Genomic DNA, 19,726 nt, shown 5'->3' with positions numbered 1-19,726 from the left:
ATAGAGACAGTACCACATTACCAGTCACCATATAGAGACAGTACCACATTACTGACCTGCTGTCTCATTACCAGTCACCATATAGAGACAGTACCACATTACCAGTCACCATATAGAGACAGTACCACATTACCAGTCACCATATAGAGACACTACCACATTACTGACCTGCTGTCTCTTTACCAGTCACCATATAGAGACAGTACCACATTACCAGTCACCATATAGAGACAGTACCACATTACCAGTCACCATATAGAGACAGTACCACATTACCAGTCACCATATAGAGACAGTACCACATTACTGACCTGCTGTCTCATTACCAGTCACCATATAGAGACAGTACCACATTACCAGTCACCATATAGAGACAGTACCACATTACCAGTCACCATATAGAGACAGTACCACATTACCAGTCACCATATAGAGACAGTACCACATTACCAGTCACCATATAGAGACAGTACCACGTTACCAGTCACCATATAGAGACAGCGCCACATTACTGACCTGCTGTCTCATTACCAGTCACCATATAGAGACAGTACCACATTACCAGTCACCATATAGAGACAGTAGCACATTACCAGTCACCATATAGAGACAGTACCACATTACCAGTCACCATATAGAGACAGTACCACATTACCAGTCACCATATAGAGACAGTACCACATTACTGACCTGCTGTCTCATTACCAGTCACCATATAGAGACAGTACCACATTACCAGTCACCTTATAGAGACAGTACCACATTACCAGTCACCATATAGAGACAGTACCACATTACTGACCTGCTGTCTCATTACCAGTCACCATATAGAGACAGTACCACATTACTGACCTGCTGTCTCATTACCAGTCACCATATAGAGACAGTATCACATTACCAGTCACCATATAGAGACAGTACCACATTACCAGTCACCATATAGAGACAGTACCACATTACCAGTCACCATATAGAGACAGTACCACATTACCAGTCACCATATAGAGACAGTACCACATTACTGACCTGCTGTCTCATTACCAGTCACCATATAGAGACAGTACCACATTACTGACCTGCTGTCTCATTACCAGTCACCATATAGAGACAGTATCACATTACCAGTCACCATTTAGAGACAGTACCACATTACCAGTCACCATATAGAGACAGTACCACATTACCAGTCACCATATAGAGACAGTACCACATTACCAGTCACCATATAGAGACAGTACCACATTACTGACCTGCTGTCTCATTACCAGTCACCATATAGAGACAGTACCACATTACCAGTCACCATATAGAGACAGTACCACATTACCAGTCACCATATAGAGACAGTACCACATTACCAGTCACCATATAGAGACAGTACCACATTACTGACACGCTGTCTCATTACCAGTCACCATATAGAGACAGTACCACATTACCAGTCACCATATAGAGACAGTACCACATTACCAGTCACCATATAGAGACAGTACCACATTACCAGTCACCATATAGAGACAGTATCACATTACCAGTCACCATATAGAGACAGTACCACATTACCAGTCACCATATAGAGACAGTACCACATTACTGACACGCTGTCTCATTACCAGTCACCATATAGAGACAGTATCACATTACCAGTCACCATATAGAGACAGTACCACATTACCAGTCACCATATAGAGACAGTACCACATTACCAGTCACCATATAGAGACAGTACCACATTACCAGTCACCATATAGAGACAGTACCACATTACCAGTCACCATAGGGAGACAGTACCACATTACTGACCTGCTGTCTCATTACCAGTCACCATATAGAGACAGTACCACGTTACCAGTCACCATATAGAGACAGTACCACATTACTGACCTGCTGTCTCATTACCAGTCACCATATAGAGACAGTATCACATTACCAGTCACCATATAGAGACAGTACCACATTACTGACCTGCTGTCTCATTACCAGTCACCATATAGAGACAGTACCACATTACCAGTCACCATATAGAGACAGTACCACATTACCAGTCACCATATAGAGACAGTACCACATTACCAGTCACCATATAGAGACAGTAGCACATTACTGACCTGCTGTCTCATTACCAGTCACCATATAGAGACAGTACCACATTACCAGTCACCATATAGAGACAGTACCACATTACCAGTCACCATATAGAGACAGTACCACATTACCAGTCACCATATAGAGACAGTACCACATTACTGACCTGCTGTCTCATTACCAGTCACCATATAGAGACAGTACCACATTACCAGTCACCATATAGAGACAGTACCACATTACCAGTCACCATATAGAGACAGTACCACATTACCAGTCACCATATAGAGACAGTACCACATTACTGACACGCTGTCTCATTACCAGTCACCATATAGAGACAGTATCACATTACCAGTCACCATATAGAGACAGTACCACATTACCAGTCACCATATAGAGACAGTACCACATTACCAGTCACCATATAGAGACAGTACCACATTACTGACCTGCTGTCTCATTACCAGTCACCATATAGAGACAGTACCACATTACCAGTCACCATATAGAGACAGTACCACATTACCAGTCACCATATAGAGACAGTACCACATTACCAGTCACCATATAGAGACAGTAGCACATTACTGACCTGCTGTCTCATTACCAGTCACCATATAGAGACAGTACCACATTACCAGTCACCATATAGAGACAGTACCACATTACCAGTCACCATATAGAGACAGTACCACATTACTGACCTGCTGTCTCATTACCAGTCACCATATAGAGACAGTACCACATTACCAGTCACCATATAGAGACAGTACCACATTACCAGTCACCATATAGAGACAGTACCACATTACCAGTCACCATATAGAGACAGTACCACGTTACCAGTCACCATATAGAGACAGTACCACATTACTGACCTGCTGTCTCATTACCAGTCACCATATAGAGACAGTATCACATTACCAGTCACCATATAGAGACAGTACCACATTACCAGTCACCATATAGAGACAGTACCACATTACTGACACGCTGTCTCATTACCAGTCACCATATAGAGACAGTATCACATTACCAGTCACCATATAGAGACAGTACCACATTACCAGTCACCATATAGAGACAGTACCACATTACCAGTCACCATATAGAGACAGTACCACATTACTGACCTGCTGTCTCATTACCAGTCACCATATAGAGACAGTACCACATTACCAGTCACCATATAGAGACAGTACCACATTACCAGTCACCATATAGAGACAGTACCACGTTACCAGTCACCATATAGAGACAGTACCACATTACTGACCTGCTGTCTCATTACCAGTCACCATAGAGACAGTATCACATTACCAGTCACCATATAGAGACAGTACCACATTACCAGTCACCATATAGAGACAGTACCACATTACTGACACGCTGTCTCATTACCAGTCACCATATAGAGACAGTATCACATTACCAGTCACCATATAGAGACAGTACCACATTACCAGTCACCATATAGAGACAGTACCACATTACCAGTCACCATATAGAGACAGTACCACATTACTGACCTGCTGTCTCATTACCAGTCACCATATAGAGACAGTACCACATTACCAGTCACCATATAGAGACAGTACCACATTACCAGTCACCATATAGAGACAGTACCACATTACTGACCTGCTGTCTCATTACCAGTCACCATATAGAGACAGTCCCACATTATGACTCTGTGTTATGGGCCACTACAGAGGTATAGTCTATGACTCTGTGTTATGGGCCACTACAGAGCTATAGTCTATGACTCTATGTTATAGGCCACTACAGAGGTATAGTCTATGACTCTGTGTTATGGGCCACTACAGAGCTATAGTCTATATGACTTTGTGTTATGGGCCACTACAGAGCTATAGTCTATATGACTCTATGTTATGGGCCACTACAGAGCTATAGTCTATGGCTCTGTGTTATGGGCCACTACAGAGCTGTGACTCTATGTTATGGGCCACTACAGAGCTATAGTCTATGACTCTGTGTTATGGGCCACTACAGAGGTATAGTCTATGACTCTGTGTTATGGGCCACTACAGAGCTATAGTCTATGACTCTGTGTTATGGGCCACTACAGAGCTATAGTCTATATGACTCTGTGTTATGGGCCACTACAGAGGTATAGTCTATGACTCTGTGTTATGGGCCACTACAGAGCTATAGTCTATGACTCTGTGTTATGGGCCACTACAGAGCTATAGTCTATGACTCTGTGTTATGGGCCACTACAGAGCTATAGTATATGACTCTATGTTATGGGCCACTACAGAGGTATAGTCTATATGACTCTGTGTTATGGGCCACTACAGAGCTATAGTCTATATGACTCTGTGTTATGGGCCACTACAGAGCTATAGTATATGACTCTGTGTTATGGGCCACTACAGAGCTATAGTCTGTGACTCTGTGTTATGGTCCACTACAGAGCTATAGTCTATATGACTCTGTGGTATGGGCCACTACAGAGCTATAGTATATGACTCTGTGTTATGGGCCACTACAGAGCTATAGTCTATATGACTCTGTGTTATGGGCCACTACAGAGCTATAGTCTATATGACTCTGTGTTATGGGCCACTACAGAGCTATAGTCTATGACTCTGTGTTATGGGCCACTACAGAGCTATAGTCTATGACTCTGTGTTATGGGCCACTACAGAGCTATAGTCTATGACTCTGTGTTATGGGCCACTACAGAGGTATAGTCTATATGACTCTGTGCTATGGGCCACTACAGAGCTATAGTCTATGACTCTGTGTTATGGGCCACTACACTCAGGTCAACCCTAAACCTCCCTCCTTCCCCCAGGTTCCTGCTGAGCCCGTCAGCCTGTCTGGATGAGCAGCTCCTCCAGTTTAAGTTCCTGGGCATCCTGATGGGGGTGGCTATCCGGACCAAGAAGCCCCTGGACCTGCACCTTGCCCCCCTGGTGTGGAAGCAGCTGTGTTGTATTCCTCTGGTCCTGGAGGATCTGGAGGAGGTGGACCTGCTCTATGTTCAGACACTCAACAGCATTCTTCACATTGAAGACAGCGGCATCACAGAGGATAATTTCCATGAGGTAATTGTTTTATTCAGTCTTTTTTTCTTCAACTAAAGGTCAGGAGCTATGATATTGGTATGAGGAGGAGAGGGAAAGAGACAGAAAGAGAGACAGAGAAGCTTGGAGGAGAGTGATGGTTCACATCCATTCAGTTTGGATTCAATACTGGAACTGACATAGATGGGGAGATTTGACTTGGACACTAGCCTAGAAAAGGTTAGGTCCCTCAGTGTGGTGATAATATGGTATGGTGGTAACATGGTATGGTGAGGTCCCTCAGTGTGATGATAATGTGGTATGGTGATAATATGGTATGGTGATAATATGGTATGGTGATAATATGGTATGGTGGTAATATGGTGTGGTGGTAATATAGTATGGTGATAATATGGTATGGTGATAATATGGTATGGTGAGGTCCCTCAGTATGGTGATAATATGGTGTGGTGATAATATAGTATGGTGATGGTATGGTGGTAATATGGTATGGTGATAATATGGTATGGTGGTAATATGGTATGGTGATAATATGGTATGGTGATAATATGGTATGGTGAGGTCCCTCAGTATGGTGATAATATGGTGTGGTGATAATATGGTATGGTGATAATATGGTATGGTGAGGTCCCTCAGTATGGTGATAATATGGTGTGGTGATAATATGGTATGGTGATAATATGGTGTGGTGATAATATGGTATGGTGATAATATGGTATGGTGGTAATATGGTATGGTGATAATGTGGTATGGTGAGGTCCCTCAGTATGGTGATAATATGGTGTGGTGATAATATGGTATGGTGAGGTCCCTCAGAATGGTGATAATATGGTGTGGTGATAATATGGTGATGGTATGGTGGTAATATGGTATGGTGGTAATATGGTATGGTGATAATATGGTATGGTGATAATATGGTATGGTGAGGTCCCTCAGTATGGTGATAATATGGTATGGTGGTAATATGCTATGGTGATAATATGGTATGGTGGTAATATAGTATGGTGATAATATGGTATGGTGTGAATATGGTATGGTGATAATATGGTATGGTGAGGTCCCTCAGTATGGTGATAACATGGTATGGTGGTAATATGGTATGGGGATAATATGGTATGGTGATAATATGGTATTGTGGTAATATGGTATGGTGAGGTCCCTCAGTATGGTGATAATATGGTATGGTGATAATATGGTATGGTGATAATATGGTATGGTGGTAATATGGTATGGGGATAATATGGTGTGGTGATAATATGGTATGGTGGTAATATGGTATGGTGAGGTCCCTCAGTATGGTGATAATATGGTATGGTGATGGTATGATGGTAATATGGTATGGTGGTAATATAGTATGGTGATAATATGGTATGGTGAGGTCCCTCAGTATGGTGATAATATGGTGTGGTGATAATATGGTATGGTGATAATATGGTATGGTGGTAATATGGTATGGTGATAATATGGTATGGTGAGGTCCCTCAGTATGGTGATAATATGGTGTGGTGATAATATGGTATGGTGAGGTCCCTCAGTATGGTGATAATATGGTGTGGTGATAATATGGTGTGGTGATAATATGGTATGGTGATGGTATGGTGGTAATATGGTATGGTGGTAATATGGTATGGTGATAATATGGTATGGTGATAATATGGTGTGGTGATAATATGGTATGGTGATAATATGGTATGGTGAGGTCCCTCAGTATGGTGATAATATGGTGTGGTGATAATATGGTATGGTGATAATATGGTATGGTGGTAATATGGTATGGTGATAATATGGTATGGTGAGGTCCCTCAGTATGGTGATAATATGGTGTGGTGATAATATGGTATGGTGAGGTCCCTCAGTATGGTGATAATATGGTGTGGTGATAATATGGTGTGGTGATAATATGGTATGGTGATGGTATGGTGGTAATATGGTATGGTGGTAATATGGTATGGTGATAATATGGTATGGTGATAATATGGTGTGGTGATAATATGGTATGGTGATAATATGGTATGGTGAGGTCCCTCAGTATGGTGATAATATGGTATGGTGATAATATGGTGTGGTGATAATATGGTATGGTGATGGTATGGTGGTAATATGGTATGGTGGTAATATGGTATGGTAATAATATGGTATGGTGGTAATATGGTATGGTGATAATATGGTATGGTGAGGTCCCTCAGTATGGTGATAATATGGTGTGGTGATAATATGGTATGGTGAGGTCCCTCAGTATGGTGATAATATGGTGTGGTGATAATATGGTGTGGTGATAATATGGTGTGGTGGTAATATAGTATGGTGATAATATGGTGTGGTGATAATATGGTATGGTGAGGTCCCTCAGTATGGTGATAATATGGTGTGGTGATAATATGGTGTGGTGATAATATGGTATGGTGATGGTATGGTGGTAATATGGTATGGTGGTAATATGGTATGGTGGTAATATGGTATGGTGATAATATGGTATGGTGATAATATGGTGTGGTGATAATATGGTATGGTGATAATATGGTATGGTGAGGTCCCTCAGTATGGTGATAATATGGTATGGTGATAATATGGTGTGGTGATAATATGGTATGGTGATAATATGGTATGGTGGTAATATAGTATGGTGGTAATATGGTATGGTGATAATATGGTATGGTGGTAATATGGTATGGTAATAATATGGTATGGTGGTAATATGGTATGGTGATAATATGGTATGGTGAGGTCCCTCAGTATGGTGATAATATGGTGTGGTGATAATATGGTATGGTGAGGTCCCTCAGTATGGTGATAATATGGTGTGGTGATAATATGGTGTGGTGGTAATATAGTATGGTGATAATATGGCATGGTGGTAATATGGTATGGTGATAATATGGTATGGTGGTAATATGGTATGGTGATAATATGGTATGGTGGTAATATGGTATGGTGATAATATGGTATGGTGAGGTCCCTCAGTATGGTGATAATATGGTGTGGTGATAATATGGTATGGTGATGGTATGGTGGTAATATGGTATGGTGATAATATGGTATGGTGATAATATGGTATGGTGGTAATATGGTATGGTGAGGTCCCTCAGTATGGTGATAACATGGTATGGTGGTAATATGGTATGGGGATAATATGGTATGGTGATAATATGGTATTGTGGTAATATGGTATGGTGAGGTCCCTCAGAATGGTGATAATATGGTATGGTGATAATATGGTATGGTGATAATATGGTATGGTGGTAATTTGGTATGGTGATAATTTGGTATGGTGATAATATGGTATAGTGAGGTCCCTCAGTATGTTGATAATATGGTATGGTGGTAATATGGTATGGGGATAATATGGTGTGGTGATAATATGGTATGGTGGTAATATGGTATGGGGATAATATGGTATGGTGGTAATATGATATGGTGATAATATGGTATGGTGAGGTCCCTCAGTATGGTGATAATATGGTGTGGTGATAATATGGTATGGTGAGGTCCCTCAGTATGGTGATAATATGGTATGGTGATGGTATGGTGGTAATATGGTATGGTGGTAATATAGTATGGTGATAATATGGTATGGTGGTAATATAGTATGGTGATAATATAGTATGGTGGTAATATGGTATGGTGATAATATGGTATGGTGATAATATGGTATGGTGAGGTCCCTCAGTATGGTGATAATATGGTGTGGTGATAATATGGTATGGTGATGGTATGGTGGTAATATGGTATAGTGATAATATGGTATGGTGATAATATGGTATGGTGATAATATGGTATGGTGAGGTCCCTCAGTATGGTAATAATATGGTGTGGTAATAATATGGTGTGGTGATAATATGGTATGGTGGTAATATAGTATGGTGATAATATGGCATGGTGATAATATGGAATGGTGGTAATATGGTATGGTGGTAATATGGTATGGTGGTAATATGGTATGGTGATAATATGGTATGGTGAGGTCCCTCAGTATGGTGATAATATGGTGTGGTGATAATATGGTATGTTGATGGTATGGTGGTAATATGGTATGGTGAGGTCCCTCAGTATGGTGATAATATGGTATGGTGAGGTCCCTCAGTATGGTGATAATATGGTGTGGTGATAATATGGTGTGGTGATAATATGGTGTGGTGATAATATGGTATGGTGAGGTCCCTCAGTATGGTGATAATATGGTGTGGTGATAATATGGTGTGGTGATAATATGGTATGGTGAGGTCCCTCAGTATGGTGATAATATGGTATGGTGATAATATGGTGTGGTGATAATATGGTATGGTGATAATATGGTATGGTGAGGTCCCTCAGTATGGTAATAATATAGTGTGGTGATAATATGGTGTGGTGATAATATGGTATGGTGGTAATATGGTAGGGTGAGGTCCCTCAGTATGGTGATAATATGGTATGGTGATAATATGGTGTGGTGATAATATGGTATGGTGATGATATGGTATTGTGGTAATATGGTATGGTGAGGTCCCTCAGTATGGTGGTAATATGGTGTGGTGATAATATGGTATGGTGGTAATATGGTATGGTGATAATATGGTAGAGTGATAATATGGTATGGTGATAATATGGTGTGGTGATAGTATGGTGTGGTGGTAATATGGTGTGGGGAGGTCCCTTGCAATTCCCAGGTCTAACTGGTACACTGTGTTTCTCTCGCTAACCCCCCCCCCTCCCCACCCACCCATCCTCACCATTCTGGCTCTTATTGATACACAATGGCCAACCTTGGTTCCCCCCGGCACACACACACACACACACACACACACACACACACACACACATAACCACTGCACTGTGGCTCTACTGGGCTGGACCGAGCTCGCTCTCTCACACAGACACACACACAAACACACACACACACACACACACATACTGGAATGCAAGGGTTCTGTTGATGCAGCACATCCTGTCTGGGGATTGGCCAATTGGCCTGCCTCCCAGGAAGGACCACAGCCAGGATAGATAGAGGGAGTTCAGAGAGGGGGAGGGGGGAAAGAGGGAGGGGGGAGGGGGGAAAGAGGGAGGGAGAGAGAGACATGGCCTCCCAGTCTTGTGGAAGGACCACAGCCAGGGAAAAGAGAGGAGTGATGGAGGAGAGGAGGGAGGGAGAGAGAGAGAGATGGCCTCTCAGGCCCACAGTCTCCTAGCCAAGAGAGGGAAAGATGGAGGAAGGAGCGGGAGGAGAGAGAGAGAGAGAGAGAGAGAGAGAGAGAGAGAGAGAGAGAGAGAGAGAGAGAGAGAGAGAGAGAGAGAAGAGAGAGAGAGAGAGAGAGAGAGAGAGAGAGAGAGAGAGAGAGAGAGAGAGAGAGGAGAGAGAGAGAGAGAGAGAGGAGAGAGAGAGAGAGAGAGAATAAAGAGGAAGGGAATGTGTGTCTCCTGATCTGACAGGATTCTAAATCAACTCTCTACAAATAGAATTGACCCCAACTTGAGTTCAGATGATGTGATGTTTTACTGTTGTGTTCCCCCCTCTAGATGATTCCTCTGGATTCGTTCGTGGGTCAGAGTGCGAACGGTAAGATGGTTCCTATTATCCCCGGTGGAAACAGCATCCCTCTGACCTTCTCCAACAGGAAAGAGTATGTAGCCCGGGCCATCGAGTACCGCCTGCACGAGATAGACAGACAGGTACGACACACACACACACACACACACACACACACACACACACACACACACACACACAGGAGTATCGCCTGCACGAGGTAGACAGACAGGTACGACACAAACAACATCATTGAGGACTGGCAGCACGAGATAGACAGACGGGTACGACACAGATAACACCATCGAGTACCGCCTGCACGAGATAGACAGACAGGTACGACACAGATAACACCATCGAGTACCGCCTGCACAAGATAGACAGACGGGTACGACACAGATAACACCATCGAGTACCGCCTGCACGAGATAGACAGACGGGTACGACACAGATAACACCATCGAGTACCGCCTGCACGAGATAGACAGACGGGTACGACACAGATAACACCATCGAGTACCGCCTGCACGAGATAGACAGACGGGTACGACACAGATAACACCATCGAGTACCGCCTGCACAAGATAGACAGACAGGTACGACACAGATAACACCATCGAGTACCGCCTGCACAAGATAGACAGACGGGTACGACACAGATAACACCATCGAGTACCGCCTGCACGAGATAGACAGACGGGTACGACACAGATAACACCATCGAGTACCGCCTGCACGAGATAGACAGACGGGTACGACACAGATAACACCATCGAGTACCGCCTGCACGAGATAGACAGACGGGTACGACACAGATAACACCATCGAGTACCGCCTGCACAAGATAGACAGACAGGTACGACACAGATAACACCATCGAGTACCGCCTGCACAAGATAGACAGACGGGTACGACACAGATAACACCATCGAGTACCGCCTGCACGAGATAGACAGACGGGTACGACACAGATAACACCATCGAGTACCGCCTGCACGAGATAGACAGACGGGTACGACACAGATAACACCATCGAGTACCGCCTGCACGAGATAGACAGACGGGTACGAGAGGCAGCACACCAGAGCGACTGACGGCTGATGATCGTCCTATCGCCTCGTGTTTTGTTAATTTCCCGTGGATTCTTCATGTTTGCCGCAGTTCATTAACTTCCAGCGGGTGATGACTAACACACCGTGGCCACCTGCTGCTTTTATACATTCCTCTCCGTGGTGTCTTCTCTACAAGACATTATCAAGCTCTCTGCCCTGCTGCTTTTAGACGTTCCTCTCCGTGGTGTCTTCTCTACAAGACATTATCAAGCTCTCTGCCCTGCTGCTTTTAGACGTTCCTCTCCGTGGTGTCTTCTCTACAAGACATTATCAAGCTCTCTGCCCTGCTGCTTTTAGACGTTCCTCTCCGTGGTGTCTTCTCTACAAGACATTATCAAGCTCTCTGCCCTGCTGCTTTTCATTTCAGAGAAACTCAGCAGGCCTCTCCTCCACTCTGAAACTTTAGATAGATAGATAGATAGATAGATAGATAGATAGATAGATAGATAGATAGATAGATAGATAGATAGATAGATAGATAGATAGATAGATAGATAGATAGATAGATAGATAGATAGATAGATAGATAGATAGATAGATAGATAGATAGATAGATAGATAGATAGATATTGAATTCTTGGATTAAGACGAGGCACTGCGCTCTTTTATAACAGAAACTCAATACTGAATTGGTTTTAAGATGAAGAATCATGCCTGGAATTTTTCTAAGAAATCTTAACACCCAGCTTGGTTGGCATGGGAACAACTATATTTATAATTGTAGAAACGTCATGGTTCAGTAAATAACTAGACTGGATTTATAATTGTAGAAACATCATGGTTCAGTATATAACTAGACTGGATTTATAATTGTAGAAACGTCATGGTTCAGTACATAACTAGACTGGATTTATAATTGTAGAAACATCATGGTTCAGTACATAACTAGACTGGATTTATAATTGTAGAAACGTCATGGTTCAGTACATAACTAGACTGGATTTATAATTGTAGAAACATCATGGTTCAGTATATAACTAGACTGGATTTATAATTGTAGAAACATCATGGTTCAGTATATAACTAGACTGGATTTATAATTGTAGAAACGTCATGGTTCAGTACATAACTAGACTGGATTTATAATTGTAGAAACATCATGGTTCAGTATATAACTAGACTGGATTTATAATTGTAGAAACGTCATGGTTCAGTACATAACTAGACTGGATTTATAATTGTAGAAACATCATGGTTCAGTATATAACTAGACTGGATTTATAATTGTAGAAACATCATGGTTCAGTATATAACTAGACTGGATTTATAATTGTAGAAACGTCATGGTTCAGTACATAACTAGACTGGATTTATAATTGTAGAAACATCATGGTTCAGTATATAACTAGACTGGATTTATAATTGTAGAAACGTCATGGTTCAGTATATAACTAGACTGGATTTATAATTGTAGAAACATCATGGTTCAGTACATAACTAGACTGGATTTATAATTGTAGAAACATCATGGTTCAGTATATAACTAGACTGGATTTATAATTGTAGAAACATCATGGTTCAGTATATAACTAGACTGGATTTATAATTGTAGAAACGTCATGGTTCAGTATATAACTAGACTGGATTTATAATTGTAGAAACATCATGGTTCAGTACATAACTAGACTGGATTTATAATTGTAGAAACATCATGGTTCAGTATATAACTAGACTGGATTTATAATTGTAGAAACGTCATGGTTCAGTATATAACTAGACTGGATTTATAATTGTAGAAACATCATGGTTCAGTATATAACTAGACTGGATTTATAATTGTAGAAACATCATGGTTCAGTGTATAACTAGACTGGATTTATAATTGTAGAAACATCATGGTTCAGTACATAACTAGACTGGATTTATAATTGTTAGACTCTAAGGTGTTAGAGTACGGTACATTTCTCTGTTAGCTCACCTGTGTGTTTAACTCTCAACTGGAATCTCTTGTCCCCTCTCCCCCCCTCTCTCTCTCCCTCCCTATCCCTCTCTCCCTCCCTATCCCTCTCTCCCTCCCTATCCCTCTCTCCCTCCCTATCCCTCTCTCCCTCCCTATCCCTCTCTCCTCCCCCTCCCTATCCCTCTCTCTTCCCACTCCCTATCCCTCTCTCCCTCCCTATCCCTCTCTCCTCCCCCTCCCTATCCCTCTCTCTTCCCACTCCCTATCCCGCTCTCCCTCTCTCCCCTATCCCTCTCTCCCTCCCTATCCCTCTCTCCCTCCCTATCCCTCTCTCCTCCCCCTCCCTATCCCGCTCTCCCTCTCTCCCTCCCTATCCCTCTCTCTCCCCCTATCCCTCTCTCCCTCCCTATCCCTCTCTCCTCCCCCTCCCTATCCCTCTCTCCCTCTTTCCCTCCCTATCCCTCTCTCTCCCCCTATCCCTCTCTCCCTCCCTATCCCTCTCTCCTCCCCCTCCCTATCCCTCTCTCCCTCTTTCCCTCCCTATCCCTCTCTCTCCCCCTATCCCTCTCTCCCTCCCTATCCCTCTCTCCTCCCCCTCCCTATCCCTCTCTCCCTCTTTCCCTCCCTATCCCTCTCTCTCCCTCTATCCCTCTCTCTCTCCCTATCCCTCTCTCTCCCAATATCCCACTGTCTCTACCCTTATCCCTCTCTCTCTCCCCTTCCCTCTCGTTCCCCCTCTCTCTCTCTCTTTCCCTCCCCTCCCCTCTCTCCTTCCCCCCTCCCTCCCTCCTCCTACCCCCCCTTCTCTCTCCCAGGTGGCGGTGGTGCGTGAGGGCATGTCCTGGATCGTCCCTGTCCCTCTCCTCTCCCTCCTCACAGCCAAACAACTGGAACAGATGGTTTGTGGGATGCCAGAGATCAGTGTGGACGTGCTCAAGAAGGTAGTCCTTTACTCTTTTGTCCTCCGTTTCTTTGCATCTCTTTCATTTCATTGTTTTGCTGTAAAGTGTTGTGATTTCAATATGCACTTTAAATAAAGATTGACTGACTGGCTGATTGACTGACTGATTGCTTGACTGATTGGCTGACTGATTGGCTGACTGATTGGCTGACTGATTGACTGACTGACTGACTGACTGACTGATTGACTGACTGATTGCTTGACTGATTGGCTGACTGGCTAACTGACTGATTGGCTGACTGACTGATTGGCTGACTGACTGACTGACTAACTTTTTGACTGACTAACTTTTTGACTGACTGACTGATTGGCTGACTGATTGATTGACTGACTGATTGACTGAATTATTGACTGACTGATTGACTGAATTATTGACTGATTGACTGACTGTTGTATTGATGTCTGTATTAATGGCTGTATTAATTCCAGGTAGTGTGGTACCGTGAGGTAATGTCTGTATTAATTACAGGTAGTGTGGTACTGTGAGGTAATGTCTGTATTAATTACAGGTAGTGTGGTACCGTGAGGTAATGTCTGTATTAATTACAGGTAGTGTGGTACCGTGAGGTAATGTCTGTATTAATTACAGGTAGTGTGGTACCGTGAGGTAATGTCTGTATTAATTCCAGGTAGTGTGGTACCGTGAGGTAATGTCTGTATTAATGGCTGTATTAGTTACAGGTAGTGTGGTACCGTGAGGTAATGTCTGTATTAATTACAGGTAGTGTGGTACCGTGAGGTAATGTCTGTATTAATTACAGGTAGTGTGGTACCGTGAGGTAATGTCTGTATTAATTACAGGTAGTGTGGTACTGTGAGGTAATGTCTGTATTAATGGCTGTATTAGTTACAGGTAGTGTGGTACCGTGAGGTAATGTCTGTATTAATTACAGGTAGTGTGGTACCGTGAGGTAATGTCTGTATTAATTACAGGTAGTGTGGTACCGTGAGGTAATGTCTGTATTAATTCCAGGTAGTGTGGTACCGTGAGGTAATGTCTGTATTAATGGCTGTATTAGTTACAGGTAGTGTGGTACTGTGAGGTAATGTCTGTATTAATTACAGGTAGTGTGGTACTGTGAGGTAATGTCTGTATTAATGGCTGTATTAGTTACAGGTAGTGTGGTACCGTGAGGTAATGTCTGTATTAATTACAGGTAGTGTGGTACCGTGAGGTAATGTCTGTATTAATTACAGGTAGTGTGGTACCGTGAGGTAATGTCTGTATTAATTACAGGTAGTGTGGTACCGTGAGGTAATGTCTGTATTAATTACAGGTAGTGTGGTACCGTGAGGTAATGTCTGTATTAATGGCTGTATTAGTTACAGGTAGTGTGGTACTGTGAGGTAATGTCTGTATTAATTACAGGTAGTGTGGTACCGTGAGGTAATGTCTGTATTAATGGCTGTATTAGTTACAGGTAGTGTGGTACTGTGAGGTAATGTCTGTATTAATTCCAGGTAGTGTGGTACCGTGAGGTAATGTCTGTATTAATGGCTGTATTAGTTACAGGTAGTGTGGTACCGTGAGGTAATGTCTGTATTAATTACAGGTAGTGTGGTACCGTGAGGTAATGTCTGTATTAATTACAGGTAGTGTGGTACCGTGAGGTAATGTCTGTATTAATTACAGGTAGTGTGGTACTGTGAGGTAATGTCTGTATTAATGGCTGTATTAGTTACAGGTAGTGTGGTACCGTGAGGTAATGTCTGTATTAATTACAGGTAGTGTGGTACCGTGAGGTAATGTCTGTATTAATTACAGGTAGTGTGGTACCGTGAGGTAATGTCTGTATTAATTACAGGTAGTGTGGTACCGTGAGGTAATGTCTGTATTAATGGCTGTATTAGTTACAGGTAGTGTGGTACTGTGAGGTAATGTCTGTATTAATTACAGGTAGTGTGGTACTGTGAGGTAATGTCTGTATTAATGGCTGTATTAGTTACAGGTAGTGTGGTACCGTGAGGTAATGTCTGTATTAATTACAGGTAGTGTGGTACCGTGAGGTAATGTCTGTATTAATTACAGGTAGTGTGGTACCGTGAGGTAATGTCTGTATTAATTCCAGGTAGTGTGGTACCGTGAGGTAATGTCTGTATTAATGGCTGTATTAGTTACAGGTAGTGTGGTACCGTGAGGTAATGTCTGTATTAATTACAGGTAGTGTGGTACCGTGAGGTAATGTCTGTATTAATTACAGGTAGTGTGGTACCGTGAGGTAATGTCTGTATTAATTACAGGTAGTGTGGTACCGTGAGGTAATGTCTGTATTAATGGCTGTATTAGTTACAGGTAGTGTGGTACTGTGAGGTAATGTCTGTATTAATTACAGGTAGTGTGGTACCGTGAGGTAATGTCTGTATTAATGGCTGTATTAGTTACAGGTAGTGTGGTACTGTGAGGTAATGTCTGTATTAATTCCAGGTAGTGTGGTACCGTGAGGTAATGTCTGTATTAATGGCTGTATTAGTTACAGGTAGTGTGGTACTGTGAGGTAATGTCTGTATTAATTACAGGTAGTGTGGTACCGTGAGGTAATGTCTGTATTAATGGCTGTATTAGTTACAGGTAGTGTGGTACCGTGAGGTAATGTCTGTATTAATTACAGGTAGTGTGGTACTGTGAGGTAATGTCTGTATTAGTTACAGGTAGTGTGGTACCGTGAGGTAATGTCTGTATTAATTACAGGTAGTGTGGTACCGTGAGGTAATGTCTGTATTAATTACAGGTAGTGTGGTACCGTGAGGTAATGTCTGTATTAATTACAGGTAGTGTGGTACCGTGAGGTAATGTCTGTATTAGTTACAGGTAGTGTGGTACTGTGAGGTAATGTCTGTATTAATTACAGGTAGTGTGGTACCGTGAGGTAATGTCTGTATTAGTTACAGGTAGTGTGGTACCGTGAGGTAATGTCTGTATTAGTTACAGGTAGTGTGGTACTGTGAGGTAATGTCTGTATTAATTACAGGTAGTGTGGTACCGTGAGGTAATGTCTGTATTAATTACAGGTAGTGTGGTACCGTGAGGTAATGTCTGTATTAATTACAGGTAGTGTGGTACCGTGAGGTAATGTCTGTATTAATTACAGGTAGTGTGGTACCGTGAGGTAATGTCTGTATTAATTACAGGTAGTGTGGTACCGTGAGGTAATGTCTGTATTAATTCCAGGTTGTGCGGTACCGTGAGGTAGAAGAGCATCACACCCAGGTCCAGTGGTTCTGGCAGACCCTAGAGGACTTCTCCAACGAGGAGAGGGTGCTGTTCATGCGCTTTGTCTCAGGACGCTCCAGGCTCCCCGCCAACACCGCTGACATCTCCCAGAGGTTCCAGATTATGAAGGTGGACAGGGTAAGACAAACACCGCTGCCAGCGCGCACACACACACACACACACACACACACACACACACACTGGTGCGTTCCCCCAGGCTAAATGCCAATGAGCATCATTATGACTACATTAAACTCAGCCATAGAACAATCATGACTAGATCGGTTGGTGAAATAAAAGTTTAGGCTTTGAGAAATAAAGAAAAGGTGAGAAACAAGTTGGTGGGTTTTCATGTTGGTTTGAAGGGGTTATGACTGGCTGCTGACCTTTCAGACGAGTTTCTACCAGCTACAGCCAGACCTGTACCTAGATCTTTATACTCACCCTCTCTCTCTGTCTGTTCCTTCCCCTCTCTGTGTGTTCCTCTCTCTGTGTTCCTCTCTCTCTGTTCCTTCCCCTCTCTCTGTGTTCCTCTCTCTGTCTCTCTCTCTCTGTTCCTTCCCCTCTCTGTGTTCCTCTCTCTGTGTTCCCCTCTCTGTGTTCCTCTCTCTGTGTTCCTCTCTCTGTCTCTCTCTCTCTCTGTTCCTTCCCCTCTCTGTGTTCCTCTCTCTGTGTTCCCCTCTCTGTGTTCCTCTCTCTGTGTTCCTCTCTCTGTCTCTCTCTCTGTCTGTTCCTTCCCCTCTCTCTGTGTTCCTCTCTCTGTCTCTCTCTCTCTGTTCCTTCCCCTCTCTCTGTGTTCCTCTCTCTGTCTCTGTTCCTTCCCCTCTCTGTGTTCCTCTCTCTGTCTCTGTCTCTCTCTGTTCCTTCCCCTCTCTGTCTCTCTGTCTCTGTCTCTGTCTGTTCCTTCCCCTCTCTCTGTGTTCCTCTCTCTCTCTCTGTCTATCTGTCTCTGTTCCTTCCCCTCTCTCTGTGTTCCTCTCTCTGTCTCTCTGTCTCTGTTCCTTCCCCTCTCTCTGTGTTCCTCTCTCTGTCTCTCTCTCTCTGTTCCTTCCCCTCTCTCTGTGTTCCTCTCTCTCTCTCTCTCTCTCTGTCTCTGTTCCTTCCCCTCTCTCTGTGTTCCTCTCTCTGTGTTCCTCTCTCTGTCTCTGTCTCTGTTCCTTCCCCTCTCTCTGTGTTCCTCTCTCTGTCTCTGTCTCTCTCTGTTCCTTCCCCTCTCTGTCTCTCTGTCTCTCTCTCTGTCTGTTCCTTCCCCTCTCTCTGTGTTCCTCTCTCTGTCTCTGTTCCTTCCCCTCTCTGTGTTCCTCTCTCTGTCTCTCTCTCTGTTCCTTCCCCCCTCTCTGTGTTCCTCTCTCTGTGTTCCTCTCTCTGTCTCTGTCTCTGTTCCTTCCCCTCTCTCTGTGTTCCTCTCTCTGTCTCTGTCTCTCTCTGTTCCTTCCCCTCTCTGTCTCTCTGTCTCTGTCTCTGTCTGTTCCTTCCCCTCTCTCTGTGTTCCTCTCTCTCTCTCTGTCTCTCTGTCTCTGTTCCTTCCCCTCTCTCTGTGTTCCTCTCTCTGTCTCTCTGTCTCTGTTCCTTCCCCTCTCTCTGTGTTCCTCTCTCTGTCTCTCTCTCTCTGTTCCTTCCCCTCTCTCTGTGTTCCTCTCTCTCTCTCTCTCTCTCTGTCTCTGTTCCTTCCCCTCTCTCTGTGTTCCTCTCTCTGTCTCTCTCTCTCTGTCTCTGTTCCTTCCCCTCTCTCTGTGTTCCTCTCTCTGTCTCTCTGTCTCTGTTCCTTCCCCTCTCTCTGTGTTCCTCTCTCTGTCTCTCTCTCTCTCTCTCTGTTCCTTCCCCTCTCTCTGTGTTCCTCTCTCTCTCTCTGTCTCTGTTCCTTCCCCTCTCTCTGTGTTCCTCTCTCTGTCTCTCTG

At 43.3% G+C, this 19,726-nt stretch overlaps 1 protein-coding gene across 15 annotated transcripts in view; it reads left to right on the top strand.

Moving 5' to 3' along the window:
* Nucleotides 1-19,726, top strand: part of LOC106595038 (putative E3 ubiquitin-protein ligase HERC1) — a 242,358-nt gene that overhangs the window by 220,908 nt on the left and 1,724 nt on the right. For all 15 annotated transcript variants that reach the window (XM_082969826.1, XM_082969834.1, XM_082969831.1 and 12 more), the window contains 4 exons: nucleotides 4,910-5,162; nucleotides 10,635-10,787; nucleotides 14,472-14,597; nucleotides 17,787-17,966. In XM_082969826.1, coding sequence (XP_082825952.1) covers nucleotides 4,910-5,162; nucleotides 10,635-10,787; nucleotides 14,472-14,597; nucleotides 17,787-17,966 — 712 coding nt within the window. The remainder of the gene's footprint in view (nucleotides 1-4,909; nucleotides 5,163-10,634; nucleotides 10,788-14,471; nucleotides 14,598-17,786; nucleotides 17,967-19,726) is intronic.

Source organism: Salmo salar, chromosome 26, assembly GCF_965601325.2.
Source record: "Salmo salar chromosome 26, fSalSal1, whole genome shotgun sequence".
Classification (NCBI taxonomy): Eukaryota; Metazoa; Chordata; class Actinopteri; order Salmoniformes; family Salmonidae; genus Salmo; species Salmo salar.
Note: the sequence above shows the minus strand (reverse complement) of the source record. Positions and strands in the feature narration are given on the sequence as shown.